Here is a 26,598-nt window from a genome sequence, read left to right as displayed (position 1 = left end):
GCCCCTCTCGGTCTGTATTTACTCCAGACCCCGCCCTCTTGGTCTCCTGCCACAGTACAGATTGCTGAGTGGATTCCCTGCTCCACATTAACCCTGCTTCTCACCTGTGATCCATCTGTGAGCACTTTCTTTACACGGCACATATATTTTTCACCTCCTAAAAGCTTAACACCAACTTTAGCCCTGTGCCAATTTTCAAATCAAGTCTAAAACAAACTCAACTGTCTGTCCCTTAATCTGCAAAGGATGCACATCTACATAATGAACTATTCAGGATATTATAGTAGCATTATGCAACTTTTCTGTTGGGAGGTACACCATGTACATCTCAACAAATGTAATTTCTTTGCCCTGTCATCTAATAATCTAGGGAATACTCTATATATTAAAAAGGCACACTTTATGATGTGCAGTGGTATAAATGAACCTTGCACATCAAACTGGATTCTCATGATATTTGTGTTCACAAACTGAGGAGAATCCATCTTGGCGTGTGCCCGCTGTACGGTTCATCAGCTGCTGCCATTTGGCCGTGACGTATGTAATGTGCCGCAAACGGGGCACAGGAACTGGTATATTAAGCTTTTCCCAAATCCCGTAGGAAGAAGGGCAGTAATGTCTTTCCCCTTGATAAAATTCACTAAACATTCTCTTTGTTCCAGCTTTAAATCCTCGATCTTGGGAATCATTGCCAACACAGAATGTATGACTTCATCTACATCCATCTTGACTGCTTTGTTTACTATTGTGCTGTATCACAAAAAGGGGCCCAGTCATGGCTTCACAGCTCTTCTGTGATTGGCCAGTGTGCGATCTACAGCTTCCAAGATTCTTGTAAACCGTCTAGTGTATTCCTGACCTAGTCACTGGAGAGAAATGAAATTGAGCAGAGGCACTAGGTGGCACCGGCTTGGGTAAAGGTGAAGCACCCAAAGCAACCAAAACAAACATGGCAACGACAAGAGACACACTTTAGCCTATTTTAGGGAAAATACTGACTCTTTAGTTTGTGAAAAATGAGCAGAAGGTAAGAGCTTTGTACATTTGTGGACAGGGAATATGTCTGTGTTTTTCTCTTTACTGTTTCGGGTTGATGAGGGACACCAGAGACAACCTGGAGCCTTTTGGCTGTGAAGTGTGAATACAGTAACACTTACATAAACACTTAACCCCCGTGCCACCACTGGTGCACCTCACAAACATCCAGACAGTACACCAGGCCTAATTGGGCTCAGAGCTTTTCTACAATACTGTTTACTTTCTACCTGAGTGAACGTGCATTTTCAGAGGTACACTTACACACTGATTGCTGTATTAGGACTGTGCTGGCGTAATGGCACAAACAGTTTAAACATGATGGGAACATTACAGAAGGCAAAGGGATTCAAAATGTCCGCCCTTGAGAGACATACCACCGTTCCCCTCTCACTGCCCTTTAAACAGCCTGGGGTTCAGCAGAGGGGGGAGGGAGGGGCAGGGAAATGGGAGGAGGAGGGACAGGAGAGCGGGAGGGGCGGGGTCGACCTAGGCTGTAATTACCCCTCAGGACTCATCAGTGATTACATCTACATGGCTTAATTAAACTGGCATCTGCACAAGGTGAAGCCAAAGCACTCAGAGGAAAGTGACCTGCTCAGAGAAAGGGCGGCTTCTGCAGTACAAGAGAAGAGGGAGACATTACACAGATATCTGTCACGTAGTTTGTCATGTGTAAGGATTGTCAAATGTATCAAAAATCAATACTAAAACTTGTATGGACCCATGATGGAACGTAACAAAGTGGAAGTAGTACTGTATTATGGCTACGTTTATATGATGACAGTCTGAACAGAAGACACAAAAGTGGTGTCGCGTCTTCACTTTTTATTCCACATTTAGACAAGCGTTTTTGGGAGGAAATCTGTGTGCATACAGTGACGCAAAAATGTTTGGAATTCGATTGGGTATGCACGCCATCCGACATGTTTGTTTCTGTGTACTGTATGTGTGTGACGTAAACGCATACACAACCTGAGCAGATCTGACCAGAGTTTTGCGTCTTGGGCAGTGTAGAAGGAAACGCTACGGCAGAGCGTATTCAACTTTTCCAGTCTCGAGGGTGGTTTCAGATTTTTGCATTTTTCACTTCCAATAAAATATTTTGTCGTTTTTACACACAAGCGTTCTCGTGTAAACAGGCCCTGAGTATACATTTTATGCATCTCTATTTTACTTAAGTAGATATTACAGTGGATACTTTTTAATTTTGCTTCACTACATTTGAGAGCAGGTATCAGTACTTTCTACTCCACTACATTTTTGAAGGACTGAAAAGACCTGAAAAGTAAAAGTATTTTTATTATTATTGTTAGAGGTCTTCTGAAAAGCTTTTATTTTTAATACTTCTGTAGTTTGTGTTTATTGAACAAAATTCAACATAAATCTGTATCAAAATCACTACATTTGAAGCTTTATTAGATCTCTAAATATATGCAACTATTTTTACTTGAGTATTTCGGTTATCTGTACAAATTTGGGTTCTTCGTCCATCACTGGTATCGACTCTAGATACTCATTTGAGCAGGTATCGATACCAAAAAAGTCACATTGACAGAACAGAAATGAGCCTTTTCTGAATCACTTTAGAATGATCTTGACCTGTATCAGAACTAGTATAAAAATACATAGACTACACATGGACCATTATGGAACCTACCTGGACCACTGAGGGAGTACACAGATATAAGACCACATGGTAACCCTATCTTTTAAACAAGTGCTGAAGTGAACAGAAGAGTGCCAGTCTAACTTTCATAGCTATTGTGATGATTGTGTTCTTTTTTTGTTGTCTTTGCACTTAATTTCTATTAGATCAGATGCCCCGGGTTTGAGCACAGATACTCGGGGTTGGTACAAAGAAAGGCTGGAAGCAAAAACACCGCACAGCTCCACAAATAATCCAAGTATACACACGTTTTCTGTACTTTACGAAGATGTGAGTCTGGTCACTTTTGATTGACAGGGGGATTAGCCAATGGGGAACATGCAGGGTCCATCAGTATCAAAACAAACGTGAGGAAAAAAGAAAATGGAAAAATATCATAGAGGACTGAGAAATTGTGTGGTTTTCTGGAGAATCAGTGAGCGAAGCATTAAACTCTGAGAGAAATTTTGTTTGGAAATGATATGTGACCAATGAGCTCCTTCGTTTCGTATACGTGTCACTGAAATAAACAAATAATCTGACTGGATGATGTTTGGTTTTAGAGGTAAGTGGTAATAGAGAGATACGCCGTTCCGGACTGGAAATAAGAGAGACATTTTTGTTAAAGCACTAAAAGCTTTTCACCTTAATCTGCCTGTCCACTTCTGCTTCTGACTGCTTCTACCGTGCACTTCAGGTTAAGCAGGAACCCCATTCATTTAAGTACACACATAGAAACGACTTACTACTAAAACACAGTAGTGGAAGGTAATGAAGTACCTGTACTTGAAGAATCTGTGCTTTGCTCTGCCTGGAATGTTCCACAGTATGACATTAAACAACTCTACCTTACATTTGTTCAGTTACAGATGGTTTTGTAGCTCAATTACCTAGAAAACAGCTATTCTGACTGTGAGCGGGTCGCCTCGCCACAGATCTGACCTGTAACTTGGTCTTGTTTGGTCTCCATGACGTTAGAAAGGTTTAATGCCATACTGTGAAACATTCCCAACAAAGCAATAACATCCCCATGGAGAAAAGTATTTGATGGACCCTCCACCAGAAAATGTACACAATGCATCTTTAAGCATTGTACAGTGGATACTTTTTTACATTTACTTACTATTACTACTAGTTTTTTACTTAATACTTACTACTTTACTTTTACTTTACTTTTACTTTTTTCACATTTGAGAGCGACTCCACTACATTTTTGCACAGAACTGTAAAGAAAAAAGTACTTTTTAAATGATTTTAGGGATTATTGTACCATGTTCGTGGTGACATCCTAACTACATTTTTTAATTCAAGGTTTGGCTTTGAGCACACAAAAATAAATACACAGAATTCATGAGAAACTGATTAGTTACTATGAATATATGTATAATTTTTAATCATTATTACTACATTTAACAAATTAACAAGTACTGTGTGAAATACTCTTACTTTTTACTCTTAAAGTACATTTTGAAACAGATTCTTAAATACTTTTACTTGAGGAAATTTTTTCATGTGATACTTTTATTTTTACTTCAGTAATTTTTCACCTTGTATCTGTACTTTTACTTACAAAATTGAGTACTACAACAAGTCAACACTGCACTGATTCTGTGTGAGGCTTTATAACAGCTGTGTAGTCTGTGTAGAACTTATTTAGTCTCATGAAAACTCGAACAACTAGAATAATAATGATGCCGCTGTAGCAACTTCCTGAATAAAGAAGGAGGCAGGGCATCTGGTATATACAAAAAAAACATAACACCAACACCATACAACTGGGGAATTTCACTCATTTCATATTTTTTCTTTCTCTTTTAATTTCTGCCAAGTCTCTTTGAATGATGCAACACCCAAATACAGTTTATTTTTGTCTCTCCTGAAGCGCCCCCCGCAGCTCCGGAGGCTTAGCTCGCTCATTAGCGGCTTTAGCTTTAATCGAAAGTCGTTAACTTCAGCTTTAGCCCGGGAGCTCACTAATATTTAATAAGAGAGGACTGGGATGAGAGAGAGAGGCAGAGAGACAGAGAGATAGACAGGAGAGAAAGAGAAGGAGGAGGCACTTGACTGTACTCAGTGGAGTGACACTGTTGATACACCCTTAAGTGTCTTTACATTTCTGAAGTGAGCGTAATATTTTCTTTTGTACTATAGACATGTTTGCAAAATGAGACCGCTGCTATAGCTCGCAGCTAATAATGCACTTTTTATTTCTTGTCAACCGGGAAGTACCAAAAGCAGAGCTCTGATTGGGAGGTCCTCTCCAGTTTCACTTCAGTGGTCTGAAAAACTGTACTAAAACTGTACTAAAACTGTCAAGTGCCCCTGGCTGCAGCCCGCAGATCTGGGTTTGGGGAAATACAGGGTGGAGCTCAATGTCTGGCCACGCCCCAGTAGTCTGGGCTCAACATTTGGCTTTGCACTGGTGCCAAAGATCAAGCAACACATTGAAACGTCAGTCGGCACTGAAATGCTTCACGGTGTGACATATAGATCAACATATAGAAATATACATGTCATTCTGGGTGGATGCTAGATGAATACTGTGTAAAGTCCTACAAGTCAATCTCACAGTACCACTAAATCATGTGAAATTATATTTTATTCACGTTGTGTGCCCTTCAGTGCAACAAATAATAAGACTTCATTGAAAATAAATGAAAAATAAATAAATACACAAATACATACATACATACATACATAAAATGGCAAATGAATATAAATCGGATGATTCATGACAGAATTATGGCCAAAAAATGATTTTGGGGTTTTTGATTTTGGGGTGTTATTGGTAAAGTAGGTGGAGTCAAACGCTGAGCTCCACCCAAGTTGAGCCACTCCCTGATCTGCAGGTTGCAGCCAGAGGTTCACCTCTGCATGAAAATGATTGCATATGTGCCAAAGGGTTTGTGAACGCTACAAACTTACTGGGGCCACAGTGGTTAGAGTGGTGGTTGTCCAACCTGAAGGTCGCAGTGATTCCCTCACTGTTGTTGGGTCCTTAGCTAAGACACTTGCAAGACACCAGACCCCCACCTTGCCTAGTATGAATATGGTGTGGTGTGAGTGTTGGTGGTGGTCGGATTACCAGCCTTGATTCAGTCTTCCCCAGAGCAGCTGTGGCTACAGGAGTATCTCACCATCACCAAGTGTGGAGTGAATGAATAATGTTGTGTAAAGCTCTGGGTGTCTTAGGAGGCGATATATAAATATACACCAGAACTAATAAAATAACCCGTCCCCTCTCTCTGTCTCTATCAGGTTGTGTCTGGAGGCGCGGGACCCGTACTGTGGCTGGGACTTCAGACAGAGACGCTGCACCACTTTAGAGGACAGCTCCAACATGAGCCAGTGGAAACAGAACATCTCCGTCTGCCCTGTGAGAACCACTGCATCCTTATACTACTAGAGTACATATGAGTCACTACAGCCTTAGACTAATACACATACTGTACACACGGCTGACAACATCTTTATACTACTGTACTAGTACATACATGCAACTCACTTCATCCTTATACTACTGTATTACTACATACTTATGACTGACTTCATCCTTATACTAATACACAGACTAAATTATTCCGAGCAGAATATGCAGTACTTTTACAGTCACAATAAACCCCACACATCTGGACTGCATGAGGTCATTTCATTCCAGCAGATGATGACTTCTTTATGAGATTTTGAGGGAGAAGGGAGATAGACACTAGTCAGTAGCGCTCGCAGGCTAATTGCAATGAAATTAAACACAAGAAAATATGTTACAGGAACAGTAATTATTATTTATTATTTATATATTTTGACCAAAACGAAATGCCATGTTACAAATGGAGTATAAAAGCTGCTAACCCTGTTTCTGAAAAACATTAGATTCTTGTATTAATTTGTCAGTTTGTAATCTGGTGTTGCCATATAAAAGTTAAAGCCCCACTATGTAACTTTTTAGCCAAGAGATAGACTGAAATAGACCTTTTTTTTAATTACGGATGTTTTTATTAAACTAAAAAATTTTGAAAAACATACCCTTTCGGTGAGCGGGCTTGTATCTCCACAAACCTGACTCAAACATGACCTAGAATATGGTGCGCCTGCTTGTTACCATGGAAATATCTATTTTTATGGAGTCACGTCCATTCTAGCTTAAACCATGGCCACACGATTCACCCACCACACTCTGTCATTCTTTGTTTTTCTGATTATAACTTTGGCTTTTCTAAACTGCAGCTGAGAAACCAGACGACCAATGGCGGCTTCGGAGCGTGGGCGCCGTGGCAACCCTGCAACAATGATGACGGTCTGGAGGGCGTGACTTCCTGTTTGTGCCGGTCGAGGTCATGTGACAGCCCCGCCCCTCGCTGTGGGGGGCGGAGCTGTGAAGGAGCCACCATCGAAGTGTCCAACTGCTCCAGGTGAGAAACGAGATCGAACAATCAATCAGTGAGTTTCAGGTGACATCATAACATCTATTCCTGGGCTTTCGTTTCTTTTTATGGGCGACATTTTGAGGACTTTTTACCATTCCATTCAAAAGGCATAATATTTCATTTTAAATTCTTAATTGCCGTGGTAACAGTCCTAATTTTTTAGTCTACTTTAAAGGTGCTTTTGGAGGGTCTATCAGCCTCTTGTCTCATTACTTTGCCTGGAATGTTCCACAGTATGTCATTAAACTTGTCTGTCACCATAGAGACAAGCAAGTCACACAACCAGACCAAGCTGCAGGTCAGATCTGGGGAGAGGCGAGCGATAACAACACTTGTAATTGAATAAATACAAGATAGATAAGTTCAGTGACACTGTAGAACATTGCAGGCAAAACCAGAGGTGGGACCAAGTCGTCGTTTTGCAAGTCACAAGTAAGTCTCGAGTCTTTGACCTCAAGTCTGAGTCAAGTCCCAAGTCATCTGCTTTAAGCTTCAAGTCATTTCAAGTCTTTAAACTAAAGTACCAAATATAGCTTAGAATTTTGTAATTTATTTGAATTTTAAACTAAACTGTACTTAAAAATCCATGGTATATTTATATGAGTGTTTATATAAGAGTTGTAGAAATGTTAATTTTTCCTTTTTAAATGTCTTGATAAGATCTTGGAGTGAATCATTTCAGTCAGAATAGAAAGAATTCAAGTTTAAAAGTGCTTAATAACAGTTATTTTATTAGGTAGTCTGCACTGAAAAGGAAAGATCATGTTTTCTTTAGTTCTCTTTGTTTTACTGCATTGTACTGTATATACTGTATGTACTATATATTACTGTAGTACATTTGATGATACCATCTCAGAGAACGTCAGTTACATCCAAAGTAAAAAATAGAAGTGGGAGGGACATGTTCTAGTTTGCTCCTAAAATTCAGCACCGCATTTATCAACAATTTATCAAGTATTTTCTAGAAACAGATCTTTTTTTTAGAAGCACCAAGTCTTCTTAAGTCACAGGCCTCAAGTCCAAGGCAAGTCCCAAGTCTTAGTCTACTTTATCAAGTCAAGTCTCAAGTTCTAAAAATAGTGACTCAAGTCTGACTTGAGTCCAAGTCCCACCTCTGGGCAAATCTCTAACATCTCCATGGCAGAAAAGAACACAACAGAGAAGTTACATAGTGCACCTTTAACCTTAAAATTTCTATAGCAAACAGTTAAAAGTTCAACAAAAAGCTATATGAATGAGTATAAAATAGAGATGAAGTACAGGTTATCCAATTGGCATTAACCAAAACTGTTTTTCTTATACATTTTAAGGTATTTTTTCTTCATTGTATCACTATGTTTGAACTAAACGGGCTTTAAAATGCCTTTTAGTGGAATAATACCATTTATATGATTCTAAGTATTGTCTTACAAGAGGCAAGTGACAGTTTGTGAAGAAAACTTTGGTTAAAAGTAGAAAATTGCAGGTTTATCCCACGCTTCTTTACTCGCTGAAATTATGATTTTTTGCGACAATTTCGACATCTTCTTGCATGATTCGAGCACCTTAGCTTGAGCACTCGTCCACTTTGTACAACTCCAAATCACTTTCAGACCAATATTGCACCACTCACGCCTGGAGGAACTGCCTGAACGTGGAGAACTTCATTAGGAAAACAACTCACCATTCTTCTTTCTCACCACTTTAGCAGGAAATCGGCCAATCAAAATTTAAGACGTAAAAAAAACTGAGCCTGTTTCAATCTTGTGTGTCAAAATTGAATTGTGGTTGTGCAAAAAGTGGCAATTAAATCAGGATCTGAGCAGTGGAGGAACACAGCACTTAAGCAAATTGAATGAGTGTTCTGAGTTAGTACACAGTGTCTGCTACTACAGCCATTACAACAGCACAGGAGCAGAGCGGAGGAGAAGATATAACGGAGAAAAGACTTTAAGGACTCATATTGCGCTATTTTCTGTTCTATGTTACAATGCTGTTTCTTCATCACAAACATAGCGGGAGTTTAGTTTCATTCGCCCCTGTTTAACACACAAACACAGCATTCTCTCAAACTGAAAACACTCCATACATCTTCTAGATCATTTCAGGTCTAAAATTTGCAGTCTTTACTAAACAAAAGGTAAAAGGTAGCTGTTAGTACTACATGACATCACAAGGTGCAACAGAGCATTATGAGCTTTGGATATGTAGACAGACAAATAATACAGGATTGCTCAAACTTGAAGAAACGAAAAAAAGCATGAAATAGTATGAACAATTCTAAATGCAAAAATGAACAGAAATGACTACAGTAGGCTAGAACAGGGGTCCCCAACCCTGAGCCATGGGTCGTTTGGTACCAGGCCGCGAAACCAGGATCGAAACCAGGATTAAACCAGGTCTAAACCAGGTCTAAGCCAGGACTAAAACAGATCTAAAACAGGGTCTAAAACCAGTCTAAACCAGAACTAAAATCAGGACTAAAACAGGACTAAAACAAGATTTAGCCGGGACTTAACCATGCCGCATGGACTGGCCCCCTCCCTCACGAGCATGGGCTTCGCCTCTATACCAGAACTAAAACCAGGAATAAACCAGGATTAAACCAGGTCTAAACCAAGTCTAAACCAGGTCTAAACCAGGACTAAACCTAAAACAGTACTGAAACAGGTCTAAAACAGGATTTAGCCAGGACTTAACCATGCTAACCCCCCAACCCCCTCTGGTCCGCAAAATATTCTCAGATATAAAATCGGTCTGTGGTGCAACAAAGGTTGGGGACCACAATTTAGCATTTATGAATGCAGTTTGGTCAATGGAAAAATTCACAATACAATCACAAGGTCAGTCTTAAAAGTCCTATATTATGCAAAATTGTCAACATTGTGATGTTTAAGCCATATTATAATGCTGTTACCTCCTCAAAAACATACCTGGAACTGTGTCTTCATTCACACATGTTTGAGTAATCCTTTATCTACATCTCCAAAGCTCGACCTTGTGATGTCATGAAGCATGTAGTTTTCAACTTAATAGCTTCCTTTTACTGGGTGACAGTAGCTCACTTGGTAGGAGTGTGCACTGATCAGAAGGTTGGTGGTTTGAATCTCGCTCTCGACATAAACATCATCGGTAAAGTGTTCAGATCCACTGACCCACAGGTTGACATGTGATTCCAGCTCTTTCAGATGAATGCTGTCGTTATGTCCTTGGGCAAGACACTTAACCTACCTTCAACTTCTTGGGTTCTTTTTAAAGACAATACAGTAAAGAGTATTTACCTTGTTGACATGTTTCGGCTTCTAAAACACAGAAAAACAATAGAGGGCAGCAGGACCATAAGAACATAGTCATACTTGCATACATTAGATCAGGGGTGTCAAACTCATTTTGTTCTGGGGGCCGTATCCAACCGACTTTTATCCCAAAGGGGCCGGATCAGAAAACTCGTGTCATATAAACCCCAAAAATAACAATAAGTTCAAATATTTGTGCAGAGAAACACAAATCTATTATAGAATTTTTTTTTTAATGGATGAACTCTTTCTTTTACAAAATATTATATTATTATGAACAACCTGAAAAATGCAATTTCAACACAATGTTTTAATATGAACTTGTATGCAAATAGGAATAAGTAAATTTTTCTTGTAAAATGCTGCACTCGGCTCCACTTTTCTCATGTTGGACATTTTTCTGATGAGGGTGTCACGGTCAACAGTCAAAACGATCGTCCTTTAAGAGCGTTTGGAAAGAGACAAGTCTTCATTTGTGCTGCTCTGGTGGGAGGGGCCACGTACAGAGACACTGGAGACGCTGCTGTGATAAACACCACAGAAAATTACCAATATTTTAATAGAAAATATAATTAAAATATTTTAGTAGAAAATCAGCTAAGGGCCAAATTAAAGGTCTTGGAGGGCCGGATCTGGGCCCCGGGCCGTATGTTTGACACCTGTGCATTAGAGGAATAACTGAACCCGTCCATAGAGCCATGAAAAGACACAACATAAGCACTATAGTCAAACCACACACAAAACTCCGTCAACAGCTAGTACACCCCAAAGATAAAATCCCACAAGAACAACAATGCAACACCATAAACGAAATCCAATAGAAATCATGCAATGAATCAGACACAGGAAACTGGCCGGGCATTTCACATCCAAAAAAAAAAATAACAAAAGGAATGTGAAAAGGAAACATCAGGGAGACTCACCAGAACACAAGAAGACAAAGCAGAAGGAAAACCTCAAATCTACCATATGAGACCACTGTAAAAAAAAAAAAACAACATTCTGGATCGGGACGGGGCTCGGGTCACTGGATCGGAAAATAACAAGTTCAAATGCTGGATCAGAGAGGCCATTGAAATCAGGAAACGAGGCATGGACAGCATTAACCATGATGACGGAGCGTTCCTCCTTCCACACACCTGGGACACCCTCCTCCAGAAAACACAGAGCAACGGGAGGCGTGGTCAATCTGCTAGGTCCGTCAGGCTGACCACGCCCACTGGAAGTAAAAACAGCTGATATACGACACGTCACCACCAACTCCGGAGACAGTTCTGAAGATGACTTGTAGCAACAGCCAAAACATGTCAACAAGGTAAATACACTTTACTGTATTGTCTTTAAAAAGAACCCAAGAAGTTGAAGTACATAAGAAGACAAAATGAACATCTTTGGCTTAACCCACCTTGCTCCCAGTGCCTGTGTACACTGATGTATGAATGGGTGAGTGGTTCCTTGTTGTAAAGCGCTTTGAGTGCCTTAAGTGTGGAGAAGCACGATATAAAAAACAACCATTATATCTTTTGTTCAGAGATGAGTAATTCTAAGGCTCAAAATATCCAGATGTGAAGGTGTAAGAACATCTTGTATTACCACATGGCATCACAAGGTGAACAGAGTCTTTTCAATTGGAGAAAAGAACACTTAAATATGCAGGACGTGTGTGCTAAGTATGTGTGAATGAAACAAAACACAACTCCAGGTATGTTTATGATGAGGAAACAACATTATAAGTTAGAGAATCGTAATATGGACCCTTTAAACCTGAATTTAATAGGAGACGGTGTCATCAGGATTAGATGAACAAATAATAGCATTCAGTAGTAGCAGATTCTGGAATATTATATAGATCCTGTCACATTCAAAGGGCAGAAGTTCACAGTATTGATTTTACATGTATTTTCAAAGTATTACATTTTGAGTGATGTGTACTTCAACCCAGGCCAGCAAGCTCTTGATTGTTCCTTAATGCTGATACTGATTTGTTTTCTCTCTGTCGTCGTAGAAACGGGGGCTGGACTCCCTGGTCGTCATGGGGACAGTGCAGTACGACCTGTGGCACTGGGTTTGAGCTGAGACAGAGGTCGTGTAATAACCCCTCCCCCCGACACGGAGGGCGGGTGTGTGTGGGGCCCAGCCGAGACGAGAGGTGAGAGAATGACTAATAAAACTATTCAACGCACATTCTTCCATTTGTTTTATAATGTACAGTTGTGTAATGAACCAGGATGTAGATTGCAGAATGAAGAGTGCATGATGGTGACATGTTTCAACTCACCGTAACAGAAAGTCAATTTAACATAGGCCTCCTGTTGTTTCACAGATTTTTACAGCTAGTTCTCCAGTAAAAATGTAAATCACTGCACTGCAACTGAAGGCTGTATCCTTTTTCATGTGTGTAACAGTACACAAAAATCACGGTTCGGTACATACCTCAGTTTTGAAAGTCACGGCTCGGTTCATTTTCAGTACAGTTTGGGAACAAAATGCCAAACCATTTGCTTGTTGTTTATTTGTGTTTATTAAATCAAGAATTTGTTTTAACATTGTACAAATGGGAAAATGAAATAAATGCAAAGTGCTGCTTGGTAATACTAAAAAGTTAAATAAAATATTCTCAAATAAGCAACAAATTTATAAAATATTATAAAAAATGTATTCCTTGTAAATAGTAAACAAAACTTCAAAAAGTAAAGCGCAGCACTAACGGTTCCAGGATGAAGTTTTACTCCATCTTCATATTTTTGGTCAGAAAAACCAGCTTGTCCACATTATCTGCAGTAAGTGCAGATCTGCTGACAGTTATAATGTCCCCAGTGATTAAAAATAATAGAGGTTGTGGGCGGAGATTCTGTGCCGGCGAAAGGCGAACTGCGGCACAACGGCCGTAGTTTTACGAGGAATGTAAACACACACAAAATGCGCAACTTTACTGAAGCACAGAACCGAACGTCCCGTACGAAATGATTCGCCATGAGTACATGTACCGTTACACTCCTAGTAATAAATGTATGGCTTGACAAAGAACTGGCCTATAAATGTTAAAGTTAATATATTTTGTACATGTTAAAGGGGCATTGTGAGGCTCTGCTTGGTATGTTTCACAGTATGACTTTAAACAGTTCTACCTCACATTTATCAATTACAGGTGGTTTTATAGCTCAAAAATAGCTAGAAAAACAAAAACTGAGCGGGGTCATCTTCACAGATCTGACCTGTAACTTAGTCTGGTTTGGTCTCCATGAAGATTGAAAGGTTTCATGTTATACTGTGAAACATTCCAGACAAAGCAGTAACATATCCACGGGGAAAAGTATTTGATGGACCCTCCACCTATAGCCACGTATCACTTCCAGACGTACATATTGATGACTTTCCCATACCAGAGTGTACACCAGAGTGTTCACATTACCTGCTTGTGTCCTGTAGGTTCTGTAATGAGGGCGTGGCCTGTCCTCAGCCCATCTTCTGGTCTCCGTGGGGCTCCTGGACCAAGTGCAGCTCTGAGTGTGGAGGAGGAGTCCACTCCAGAGTCAGGAGCTGTGAGAACGGGAACACCTGCCCCGGATGTGCACTGGTAACATCTCAAACATCATGCTTCTATAGATCAGAATCATAAACTGTTTAAAAGAAGTGGACTAAGCAAGTGTGACGTCACCCATAGCGTTCAGCGCCACTCAAACGAGGCTCCTGATGCTAATGGTTACAGGAGTGAATTTGGAGCCAGGCTCCATATTTGCAGCGGTCTAATGATAGTTTTATTAAATGCCTTGATCCACTTGTTAAAGTCCGAAAAAGTCATGCTGTCATTGGATAAATGTAAATGTCATTCAAACCTGTCAAAACAGGATGACCCCCCAACAGTGGAAGGGTAGGAGAGCGGGAAGGGGGCTTACTTAACAACGAAACGCACTAGCTGTCAATCAAACCTGTTCCTAGCACTAGCGAGCGACCTCGGGGAATGAAAGCATCTGATTGGTCCGTTATTTATGTTCATATCTTGATTTTGGAACAAAATATAGAAATGAAAAATTCATGTAGAATTGGAAAATGGATCATGTAGAGCGGATTAATATGAACATTTTAAGACCAAAATGACGAGGCTCACAGTTACAGATAGAGGAGCCACAAGATCCGTATGGAAGTCAATAGGAGCCAGGGTCAGAAGGAGCCGGAAGAACCTCCTGCTTCACACTGCAGCTTGCACACTAGCTCTGTTCAATCATATGTACGGTGTATAATCAGAATACATATCGAAAATATTGGAGATTCTCAGATTCTACAGTCTGATGTCATACTCATCCAAGGGGCAAGATACAGTTTTCTCTATTGATTACATTGTACTTTGCCATGAAATATCCAAACGGTAAATTCACAAATGTTGAACCCCCCATTACTCACTGTGATACAACAAATATCTACATTTTAACAGTATTCATTTCAGCTGCTCTGATCTTTATTAAATATTATGGGCCTGTAGATTGTTGTGGTGTCATCTGAAACCAAGCAATAGAAAAAAGTAAGGTACTTCTTTAAAATAGCTACACTTTACGCATAAACGTAATAAAGCATAAAAAACTTCATTACTAATACATTTGAGGTGATTCAGGTTGGTATCACCTTAATTAATATCCTAACTCCTAACTCTAACACCTTAATTAAGTAGTTACTAAGCCCGAAACCATCTTAATAAACAGTTCATTATGTATAAGGTCTTTGTTCTAAGCTTTACTGTGGTTAATGAAGGTGTAGTTATCAGAGGTGTCGCCCAAAGTCAAAATTTATAAAGTCTTGTGACCAACTTAAACCTATTTTCAACACTATAGAATTATTTACACGAGACCTTTGCAAATGTCACAGTTGAGTTCACCTTTGACGCCATATTAGTGCTACACCCTTTGATGCTGCTGTAATCTTCCACCCATGGCCGCACAGTGTCTGATTGGTTAGTACACACGCCTCACATCAAGAAGGTTCCGGGTTCGAGTTCCAGGATGACTGTGCTTTGGCAGTTTGCGTGTGTCTGGGTGGGTTTCCTTCAGATACTCTGGTTTCCCCAATCAATCCAAAACATGAACAGTATAGGTCCAGCTAAGGTAGTCCTGACCAAGAGTAGCTCAAGATCTGGAGATGGAGGTATTGAAGGATGGGTCAAATGCAGCGGACACATTTTCTTCTACCACAATGCCACTATAGTATCAGTACAGTAACCCTCATCAAAAAATCCATCACCAATCACAGTTCTTTTCCGTGCTGCGCAGGAGTATAAGGCGTGTAACCTGGAGTCGTGTCCGGAGGTGAAGAGGAACACGCCTTGGACCCCGTGGATGCCCGTGAACGTGACCCAGGGCGGGGCCAGGCAGGAGCAGAGGGTCCGATACATGTGCCGAGCCCACCTCAGTGACCCCCACGAGCTGCAGATCGGGAGGAGGAAGGTGGAGACCAGGTTCTGCCCCAACGACGGGACCGCTGCGTGTGAGACGGACAGTGAGTACATGTGATATTCTGAAGACGTGATGGACTTTTTCTGGTGGAGGGTGTGTCGCTTTAGCCTGATTCATCAGCTGGTTTCACTTCATTTCACTTCATAAAAACCATCTGACCTCGCAGTGTTAGAATTTGTTTGCTCGACGGTAGGCAAGTACTTTTTTATCATTTAACCAATCTCTGCTATTTGGTTGTGACCTTTGTAATGCACCTCTAACTGGTATATTAAGCTTTTCCCAAATCCCGTAGGAAGAAGGGCAATAACGTCTTTCCCCTTGATGAAATTCGCCAAACATTCTCTTTATTCCGGCTTTAAATCCTCAGTCTCGGGAATCGTTGACAACACTTAATATATGTCTCTTCGCTGATTGGCTGGTGCCCGAACTTGCACTTCCGGGGTTTTTGCAAACCGTCTATTGTATTTTGATTCCTGACCTAGTTGCTGTAGAGAAATGAAATTGAGCAGAGGCACTAGGTGGTGCCAGCCTGACTAGTGTCGCTTGCTTGTTTCCACGATGTTATTGCTTTACCTAGAAAGAAAAACCTGGAAGAAAATTTAAAAAACATGCATTCTTATTGTGAGCGCAGTCACTTCTTCACAGATGTGACCTGTAACTTGAATCCATGGTGAAAAGTAAGTTTAAAGCCAGAGGCGGTGCTACCATTAGGCAAAAGTAGGCGGCAGGCTCGGGCCCCCAAACCTGGAGGGCCCCCAACCAACTGCCCTCATGGTGCTAATGGCCGAGGCCAATTGACATTAGTAGTACTAGTAGTTTTCATTTTTAAGCAATAATCATAAGAAAAATAATAGTACTTGTGTGTAATGGATGTGAACACAACTGTAACTGTACTTGCAAAAAAAAAAAAAAAAAACTACTTTCAGTTCTGGTTTTCTAGTAGGATCCCTAACTAATAAGACAAGTTTCCAATCCACCATAATTTAAGTAAGAAATATAGTAGAGATGTGCATATCTCAAGAACAATAAGGAAAAACAGACAATAAATATATTTAAAAAAAAAAAAAAAAAAAAAAAGGTGAGGGCCCCAAACTCAAGTTCATCTAGGACCCCCAAATTGCTAACTCCGCCACTGTTTAAAACCATGCTGTGGAACATTATGGGAGACAAAACAAATCTCAGTGGAGACAAGCATGTGGCAGACTCATTGCAGAAAAGTTGCATATGGCACTTTTATGTTTTGCTGACTTTATGATAAAAATAACTGTGCTATCCTTCAAAATTGTAGACAGACAATTACCACAGTTTAGTTCTGTTCATGACACTCCACTCACCTTGGCTAGTATGAAAGCAGTGTGTGTGTGTGTGTGTGTGTGTGTGTGTGTGTGTGTGTGTGTGTGTGAGTGTTGGTGGTGATCGGAGGGTTTGATGGCGCAGAAGAAATATGTTCCATTACTGTTCTGGCTCATACAGTAGGCTACAGTATTGGTGTTGTCAGTAATTCCCCCGTGTACATATATTTCTTCTAGCCCTGGTGGAGGAGCTGCTCAAAGCCCCAGTGGTTCGGGTGGCGGGGAACAGCTGGTCGTCGTGGGACAGCTGGTCGTCATGTACGCAGAGCTGTAACCGTGGATACCGCACCCGACGACGGAGCTGCAGTGGTCCGGAGGGAAAGAGCGCCCCCATAGGCTGCAGAGGTTCACCTGTGGAGTACCAGGACTGCAACGTACAGGCCTGTCCAGGTGAGGAAGGGTTTAGAAGAGAAACTGCTATTGCAAACTTCCAAAAGAGTATAAAGTCATATTTCTGCACTTTAATGGTTACTCCTAGTCTGTTTACTTTTTTGCATGACTTGAATCTCAATAGAGACATTTACTGGCACATTTTAGTACATTTCTGACGGTGGTTGAGTGGCCAGCACCTCACAGCAAGAAGGTTCTGAGTTCGAATCTCAGGCTCCCATGGTATTTCTGTGCAGAGTTTGTATCTTCTTGTTACGTCTGGGTGGGCCTCATCTGGACATTCTGGGTTCTCTCATCAATTCAAAACATGCACCATAAGCAAAATCCTACAGCTAAAGTAGTTCTGACCAAAATTAGTAATAAAATCATGGAAATGGGTCCCACTGCTCCTGATTGGTTACACCAGTGACATTTAAAGACGGGTGAAAAAAGATACTGGAATATCCTTTCTGTTGTTAGTTTTGTGTAAATTAGACTTAGACCATATTCGCACGGGATTAGTTTTACTAAGGGACGTCTTTAAAATTTACCATGTCTGTTTTTTAATAATAATATTAATACATCTAACTTATATAACGCATTTTTGGACACCCAAAAAGACGCTTATGAATGCTGTTGTGTACATTCACACAGCATAAGACATGTCAGTAAACTACTACTTTTTACAGATTTTATTTCCAGAAATGTTGTATTGATAAACACACCAAACAAGAGAAGAACCTTTTAATTCATTATGTCGCTGACATCAGTTTGTTTTTAACAGAATGCTCCTGCACTGTAGTGTCAAATACTGTGTTTCTTACTGATCACAGTGACATCAACACGACTAGATTTGTCATGAAACAGCCACAGTGTCTCTGTTAATCCAGTCACGCTGATACAGCCAGTCCATCCAAACTTTACAAACTTTGCACCAAAAGCACCCAAACTTCTCTATATAGGCTCCATGCTGCTGGTTCTTGGTTCCCACGACAACATGGTTGCATGTCTGGGTCTCGTCTTTACCACAGTTAGTTTTATGTTTTTTACTTTTTAATTGTAGAAATAAAAATAGCTGGATTAGAGTATAGTCTGCAGAAAATAAATATTGCTGATTTTGTTCATATTTTGACCTTAAATGGGCCGTAGAGATGTTTTCAATCACTATTCGCCTCAACACAGACGAAAAACAGGCCAGTTTACAGACACGAGCGTTCACACGGGACTAGACTCACCTGAGGAGCTCTGAGTTTGCAGAATTACAGGAGGTCAAATTCAGGGGAATTTTTACAGGCATTTTTACAGTCATGGATGATTCATACCAGACTACAAACACAGATGACACCCGAAATTATTACAATTTACCAAGGGACCCCAGGTAAAACTCATCCCAGTTGAATAAGGATTATTATTAGTTTCTGGGTTTTGTGGGGAAGATTTGTTAAGGAAAATATTTCAATCTACACCCTAGTCATTAGTGGTGGTGAGGATCAGGAGATGGAGAAGTTGAGGGGGTGATTCTATTTGGTGTTTTAGATTCTTTGTTAAGACAGAATCATAAAGTTTGTAACAGATCTTGGTCGTATTTTGGTATGGAAATAAGATGACACCACAGTTTGCAATGAAGGGTCCAGCTATTGTTTTCCTCCGAGCAGACGCCAAAACTGAACAATTGGTGTGAACACAGACTAGCTTTGAATCTGAGCCATTTCTGAAGTTTCACCGTCACTTGAGAAATGACAATTAGAATCAAATTTTCAAAGAATTGTTATAAAATTCACTCTGCTGATCTTGGCCTACATGCTGTACACATGCTGGATAGACTAATGGGTAGATGGATAGATGGATGGATGAATGGATGGACAGATAGATAGCCTTAAAGGAGCACTATGTAACTTTTCTGGGGGGTTCTGAGGGCATGCTACCTGTTTGTTTCTATGGCGATGTTACAGCTTTGCCAGGAATGTTCCACTGTATTGCATCAAAATGACTATACTGTATCCCCAAGAAAACAGATGGAGTCACCAGATCAGATCTGTGGAGAGGCAATCCTGCAGACAGACAGACAGATAGATAGATAGATAGATAGATAGATGGATAGATAGATAGATAGATAGATAGATAGATAGATAGATAGATAGATAGATAGATAGATAGATAGATAGATAGATAGATAGATAGATAGATAGATAGATAGATAGATAGATAGATAGATAGATAGATAGATAGATAGATAGATAGATAGATAGATAGATAGATAGATAGATAGATAGATAGATAGATAGATAGATAGATAGATAGATAGATAGATAGATAGATAGATAGATAGATAGATAGATAGATAGATAGATAGATAGATAGATAGATAGATAGATAGATAGATAGATAGATAGATAGATAGATAGATAGATAGATAGATAGATAGATAGATAGATAGATAGATAGATAGATAGATAGATAGATAGATAGATAGATAGATAGATAGATAGATAGATAGATAGATAGATAGATAGATAGATAGATAGATAGATAGATGGGTGGATAGATAGATGGGTGGATAGATAAATAGACAGATGGATAGATAGATGGATGGATGAACGGATTCACCAGATTAGATCTGTGAAGAGATAATCCTGCAGTAAAAAGGCACATTTTTAAGGTATATCTGAGCAATAAAAGATACCTTTAATAGAATTTCCTGCCAGACCATGGAACATTCAAAGGAATAACACCTCCATGCAGACAAGCATGTGGCAGATGCTCCATGAGAAAAGTGACGCCTTTACAATCACAAGAGTTCAACATAGTTTTTAAGCACAGACGATTCCTCAGTGGTACTTAAACCTTTATTGCCATCTGATGAAACACATTGTACCTTGTCTTGTTTTGTGTTTAAAGCTCAGACAGAGATAAAGGCCATCCAAAGGTCTCTCATTAACGCAGAGGAGGTGCTAAAGCATCTGGCCTTTATGTCAGCTCTAACATGCAAAGAACTGAGCCAAGTTTACTTCAAAGAACACTAGACCAGAGTTCAAAGACCCATATTACGCTATTTTCAGATCTGTGTTATTATGTTGTTTCCTCATCACAAACATACCTGGAATTTTTTTTTTTCATTCACACTTATTTAACACGCAAACCCTGCATGTTTTGTTCTTCTCACAAATAGAAAACACATGTGATGTCATGTGGTAAAACAGGAAGTGCTCCATACACCTTCACTAGAATCATTTATGTGATTTCAAACCTGGAATTGCCAATCTCTACTTTTGGGTATAGGATCATTTAAGAGGGGGTATTACACTTCTATGGGGTATTAACTGCTAATACATCAAGTAGTTTGATCACTGTCTTACCTTTTATTGTTTTAAAAATGCTATATTTGTGAAAAGTTTAATAAATTTCACTTTTCCCTTCACCAAATATAATTAATAAGTAAAGGAGCTTATTATATGAAATGACGCCATAAGAGACATCAGCACTATTCTGTTTATAATGAGTCACTATTTAGTCACTTATAGTCTTCTGTGCTCACTTGTGACTCACTTTATTTACAATGCTGGTAAATGTTGAATAGGATTGTTGATAGTAAACATTGTCTTTTTGTAGCGATGCTTTTGGCTCATGTAGGCCTCTTTTGTGTTGTTTTTTGAGCTCAGTTTTTAACATCATATCATGGGATGTTAACCGACTAAGAAGTGCGGCGTGTGCAGTTCAAAAGACACAAGACCGTGCAGCAGCTAGTGATGCAGCTAGGCTTTTCACACCATATGTGGCAGCAAATGTGGTCGAAGAAACCCTTTGAGGAAATGAAGTATCACCAACTGAAACACCAGAGCGGAGTTAGAACGAGGCTTTTCCTGTTATTTTCACCTGGATGCTTTTGTGACACAGAGGAGGGACACTTTTAGCTTTTCCACAGGATCTGCTGACCCTGCCTGACCAGTCCTCGTCTTAAACTGCACTAAGACCTTTGATTGAGACACAAAGGCCACTGAGGCGTGCGGTGTAAATGTTGCTGCAGTGAAACTTGAATTTCCTTTGGGGTCAATAAAGTATCTCTCACTCTCTTATTCTTCTGTGACTAGTCCCTCTATGACATCATCTACAGTAACTACCCCACATGCTCCAGGGACTTGGTTAACTACTGGTTGAGTTCACCAGTGAGTCACCAGTTAGTCACAAACAAACATGACCAGACAATGAGTAAATGAGGGCAGTATCAGGATAGTTAACATATGCTTTTGTCCTCTGCGTTTGCCCCTTCCTTCAGTGTCTCTGGGGCAGCCTTTCAAGATTTGTGGGGACCCATCTGCAAATCTTGAGCTAGTCTTGTTTAGTACTACTTTACCTTGATTTCCACCTCATTAACTTGGTTAGAGTATCTTAGCTGTAGGACATTATCTGTTGTACATGTAATAATAAAAAAGTCATACCAACAACTGCATGCAATTAAGAGACTAAGAGACCAATGTACGTGATTATCCCGTTTGTAATGAATGCAGTATGGGTACTCTTTAAAGGTTAAACTAGGCCTATCCTTTACTGTGTACTTCATTACTATTGGAGCAACCTATCAGGAGCAATGAGCCATGCCCAGCGACCATAGTCAAGGACAGGGTTTCTTAAAGCAGACCTATTCTGCAAAATGGACTTTTCAGAGCTTTTAATCATGTTATAGCTGTTCCCCCTTCTCGTTTACCCTCTCGAAGATGTATTTGGAGTGCACGTTTGAGTAAGTTTATTCTCTTATTTTCAAGACACCATATTGCCGGTCAACCTCCGTGTTCACCGCCACCAGTACTGCTCTGTACTTTGTTCTACAATGTTATTTTCTCAATCAGTGATACGTGTAGCGTTCAGCAGCGTAGTGTAGTCATTTTGGTATAAATGACAAAAACAATCTGCTGATCGTTAGTGTGATGTGCAGATATTGCCGGTGTTAAGAATCTGTTGGTGGTGATATGTCACATGAGGTGATGTGAGTATGGTTTGCAAGACCCCAGATTTAATAAACCTAATATATTGTTTTAAATGAAGTATCCATGTTTCTTTTGAGTGTATTTCACATTATGAAATCATTCCTGAGGTTCATATGAGGCACAGCGAGAGTGTCAGCATGTTTGACCAAAAAACATGCAACATAGGTGTCCAAGGAGAATAGCTGATAGATAATGGAGGTCAATTAAATACAACAAATACAACAGACGAGCCTGTAAATCTACATCTCCACTTCAGACAGGCCAGAAAGGAAGCCACACAGATGCCCTGGGACAGATGCCCTGGGACAGATGTCTGCGCAGATGCCTGTGCATCTGTCTGCAGAGGGCGACTTTCTGTGGCGTGCGGGATATGAGCCATGTACACACCGGCCCCACGAAATCTGTCACATCGACTCTGTGTTGTTATGATGTTTATGGGGATGTCAACTCCCACTGGGCACCACGTCTTTCTAAAGCCGTAGTCTGCAGACTGTTTCTTTAATTAAGCTGTTTTAGATGACTATTGAGATTTAAAATCACATGTTTGAAAAATAGTAAAGTTGGTCCGAAATAAAAAAACAACAAAAACGTCAGAGTAGTGGGTCACTTGAAAAATAATGTTTATGCCGCTGCTCTGACAATTAGACGTCAATGTCTCAATAGCGTCATGTCGGAATAGCAGCCTGTAACTGCAGGAGACATGCGCAGTAAAAGCACCGAGTGAAGTAGTATGATAATCCCTCTATATAGAGGCTCAAGCACAGTATGTGATCTTTAAAGTGATAGCATGGATTACTTTTGGTCGTACTCACGTGTTTCTAAGATGCAATGTTTAATTTTGAAATGTATCTTGTTTGTGTTAGTCCTCATGTAGACTTACTTCAGCCATGGATAAGTTCAGTTTAAATCTATTTCATTTTCTTGAGACACAGGGAGAACATGCATACTGGCAACTGAACCTAAAACCTTCTTGTGCCGGTTAGACATGAACAGATTACCACAAAGAACTCTGCACATTCATTTATTAGCATTGCGTTGTTATCAGTTGCGCTAATTAAACCTCTGACACGTTTTCCGAGCTGTCCAGGAAGTCGCCCGTATGTGTGAGACTGTTTAGTCATGTGTCCCATTGTCATAACACCTTTGCCATGTGGAGACCTGCAGATCTTATTAAAACTGAAGGCGAAGAGAAAGAGAGAGGAGAGAAAGATAGTGAGAGAAAGTGAGAGAAAGGAGGCGAGAGGAGAGAAAGACTTGCAGATCTTACAGTATTAAGAATCAAGGAGGGAGAGAGAGAAGAAGAGAGAGACAAAGGAGGAAGAAAGGGATGAAAGAGAAGCAATGAGAGCGAGGGGAGGTGGACAATAGAGCCGAGAAAGAGGACGCAGTAGAGAGGGAGAGAGACAGATAGGAGAAGAAAGGGGGAGGAGAAAAATAAGTGGAGGTGTTTAAAAAAATGATATAGAGAAGAGAAGAGAGAGATGGAGAGTGTGAAGGGAGAGGGAAGATATGGCAGAGGGAGGTAAATAGAAATAAGAGAAGGGAGGGAAAGAGAGAGAGAGGGACAATGACAAAAAAGAGAGGACGGAGAGGAAGGAAGGAAGGAGAGTGGATTGGACAGGACAGTGAGAAAGTGGAAGGGGAGAAGGGTGGAAGGTGAGGGAGAATGAGATGGAGAATGGGAGGAGAGGGGGAAAGAGAGGAGAGTGGATGGGGAGAGGGAGCGATAGCATCAGATGAAGTGTGGACAGAGAGGCAGAGGGCGTCTGGGAGGAGATTGAAATGAATGGTTTCTCCGGAGAGGTACAGTCAGATCAATTACACACACAGTCCTACCTCTGACCTATATAGACACTGAGAGAGGGGGGTGGAGGGGTGGAAAAGAGAGAGAAATGAGGAGAGAGGAGGGAGGGAGAGAGATGGTAGGGGGGGGGGGGGGTCTGGTAAGAGAGAGAGACAAGAGAGAAAGGGGAGTGAAAGATGTGGTAGGAAAGCGAGAGGAGTTGGGGGCTGTTGTAGGAAAGAGGGAGGAGAGAGAAGGGGGAGTGAGAGACACGGTAGGAGAGAGAGATGAGAGGGGGAGGTATGGTAGGAGAGAGAGGGGAGAGAGAAAGGGGAGTGAGATATGGTAGGAGAGAAAGAGAGAGAGAAAGGGGAAGGAGAGATATGGTAGGAGAGAGGAGAGAAGGGAAAAGTGAGAGGTATGATAGGAGAGAGAGAGGAGAGAGAAGGGGAAAGACAGAGAGACGGTAGGGGAGAGGAAAAAGAAAGAGGAGTGAGAGAGATGCTAGGAGAGAGAGAGAGGAGAGAGAAGGGGAAAGAGAGAGATATGGGCGGAGAGAGGGATGAGAGTGAAGGGGAAAGAGAGAGCTATTGGTAGGAGAGAGAGAGAAGAGAAAGAAAGGGGAGTGAGAGATATGGTAGGAGAGAGAGAGGAGAGAGAAAAGGAAAGAGAGAGATATGGTAGGAGAGAGAGGAGAGAGAAGGGGAAAGAGAGAGATATGGTAGGAGAGAGAGAGAAGAGAGAAGGGGGAAAAGCAAGAGACATGGTAGGAGAGAGAGAAAGAAGAGAGAAAGGGAAAGAGAGACATATGGGAAAGAGATAGGAGAGAGAAGGGGAAAGAGAGAGAGATGGTAGGAAAGAGGAAAAAGAAAGAGTGAGAGAGATACTAGGAGAGATAGAGAGAGGAGAGAAATATGGTTGAGGGTTATGGTAGGAGAGAGAGAGGAGAGAGAAGGGGAAAGAGAGAGATATGTTAGGAGAGAGCGTGGGGGTGTGAGAGAGAGCGAGATGGAAGGAGAGAGAAAAAGAGAGGTTTGAAGAGGTAACGTGATGGTGATTTAGCAGGAGAGAGAGGGAGTGGAGAGAGAAGGAAAGAGAAACAGAGCTGTCAAACGATCAGTCAGTCCAATGTTGATAACTGGACTATAAACTTACTGCCCCCTGCTGTGGAGTTGTCAAACTTGAGACTGTAGTGGTGTTTCTCAGGTGGTGGGTTTCCTCTGGGGGTGGTCTTTTGTTGTACTAGTTTTGCTCTGGGGACCTGGCTTAGTCCCTGATGGTTTACGCCTCAAAAGTGGAGTAACTGCAGTGTTGGAGCAGTATTCTTTTGGAGTGGCCCTGAGCTTTGAAGCAGCACTAGTGAGACCACAAGTTCACTATGTGTACTGAGGGAAAACCTACAGAGGATTGCTCCAAGGGCCATCTGTGCCATTCTCATTACTTTGATGATACATACTGTTTACTTCTGAAGATTATATTAAGACGTCCCACTGCATATTTTACAAATGTGACATATCTAAAGTGCTGCACAGACAAATTAAAACAGTAAAAGACACTAAATCCTACATGAAAACAAAATATAAAAAGCATTGGAAAACATAAAGCTAAAAAAAAAAAAAATCATTATTTAAATATGTGTTTTGTTTTTTTCTTTCTTGTGTGTTCAGTGAAGGGCTCGTGGTCGTGCTGGTCCTCGTGGTCTCCGTGCTCTGTGGGCTGTGGAGGAGGACATTATCAGAGGACACGCTCCTGTAACAGCCCGTCCCCTTCTAATGGAGGAGACATCTGCATAGGCCTGCACACAGAGGAGGCCCTGTGCAACACCCACACATGTGACGGTAAGGGAATATTACCCATAATACATTAACCATACATGTGACGATAAGGGAACTACATTACCCATAATACATTACCCATCCAAGTGATGTAAGGGTGACTACATTTCCCCCATATGTGACAGTAAGGGAACTACATTACCCACAATAAATTACCCATACATGTGATGTAAAGGAACTGCATTACCCATAATACATTACCCATATATGTGACCTAAGGGAACTGCACTACCCGTAATAATTACTCATACATGTGACAATAGAGAACTACATTACCCACAATACATTACCCATATATGTGACGTTAGTGAACTACATTACCCACAATACATTACCCAAATATGTGATGTAACGAACTACATTACCCACAATACATTACCCAAATATGTGATGTAACGAACTACATTACCCACAATACATTACCCATACATGTGACATTAGTGAACTACAT

General features: G+C 40.7%; 1 protein-coding gene across 1 annotated transcript in view; it reads left to right on the top strand.

The window, feature by feature from the left end:
* The window catches only part of sema5ba (sema domain, seven thrombospondin repeats (type 1 and type 1-like), transmembrane domain (TM) and short cytoplasmic domain, (semaphorin) 5Ba), a 492,613-nt gene that overhangs the window by 428,133 nt on the left and 37,882 nt on the right, over positions 1–26,598 (top strand). Inside the window, exons 13-19 of the mRNA XM_055149649.1 lie at positions 5,942–6,059; positions 6,908–7,092; positions 12,388–12,531; positions 13,812–13,959; positions 15,644–15,869; positions 17,356–17,568; positions 25,980–26,150. Coding sequence (XP_055005624.1) covers positions 5,942–6,059; positions 6,908–7,092; positions 12,388–12,531; positions 13,812–13,959; positions 15,644–15,869; positions 17,356–17,568; positions 25,980–26,150 — 1,205 coding nt within the window. The remainder of the gene's footprint in view (positions 1–5,941; positions 6,060–6,907; positions 7,093–12,387; positions 12,532–13,811; positions 13,960–15,643; positions 15,870–17,355; positions 17,569–25,979; positions 26,151–26,598) is intronic.

This window comes from Boleophthalmus pectinirostris, unplaced genomic scaffold (assembly GCF_026225935.1).
Source record: "Boleophthalmus pectinirostris isolate CB_2022bp ecotype Guang Dong unplaced genomic scaffold, ASM2622593v1 HiC_scaffold_1, whole genome shotgun sequence".
Taxonomy (NCBI): Eukaryota; Metazoa; Chordata; class Actinopteri; order Gobiiformes; family Gobiidae; genus Boleophthalmus; species Boleophthalmus pectinirostris.
Note: the sequence above shows the minus strand (reverse complement) of the source record. Positions and strands in the feature narration are given on the sequence as shown.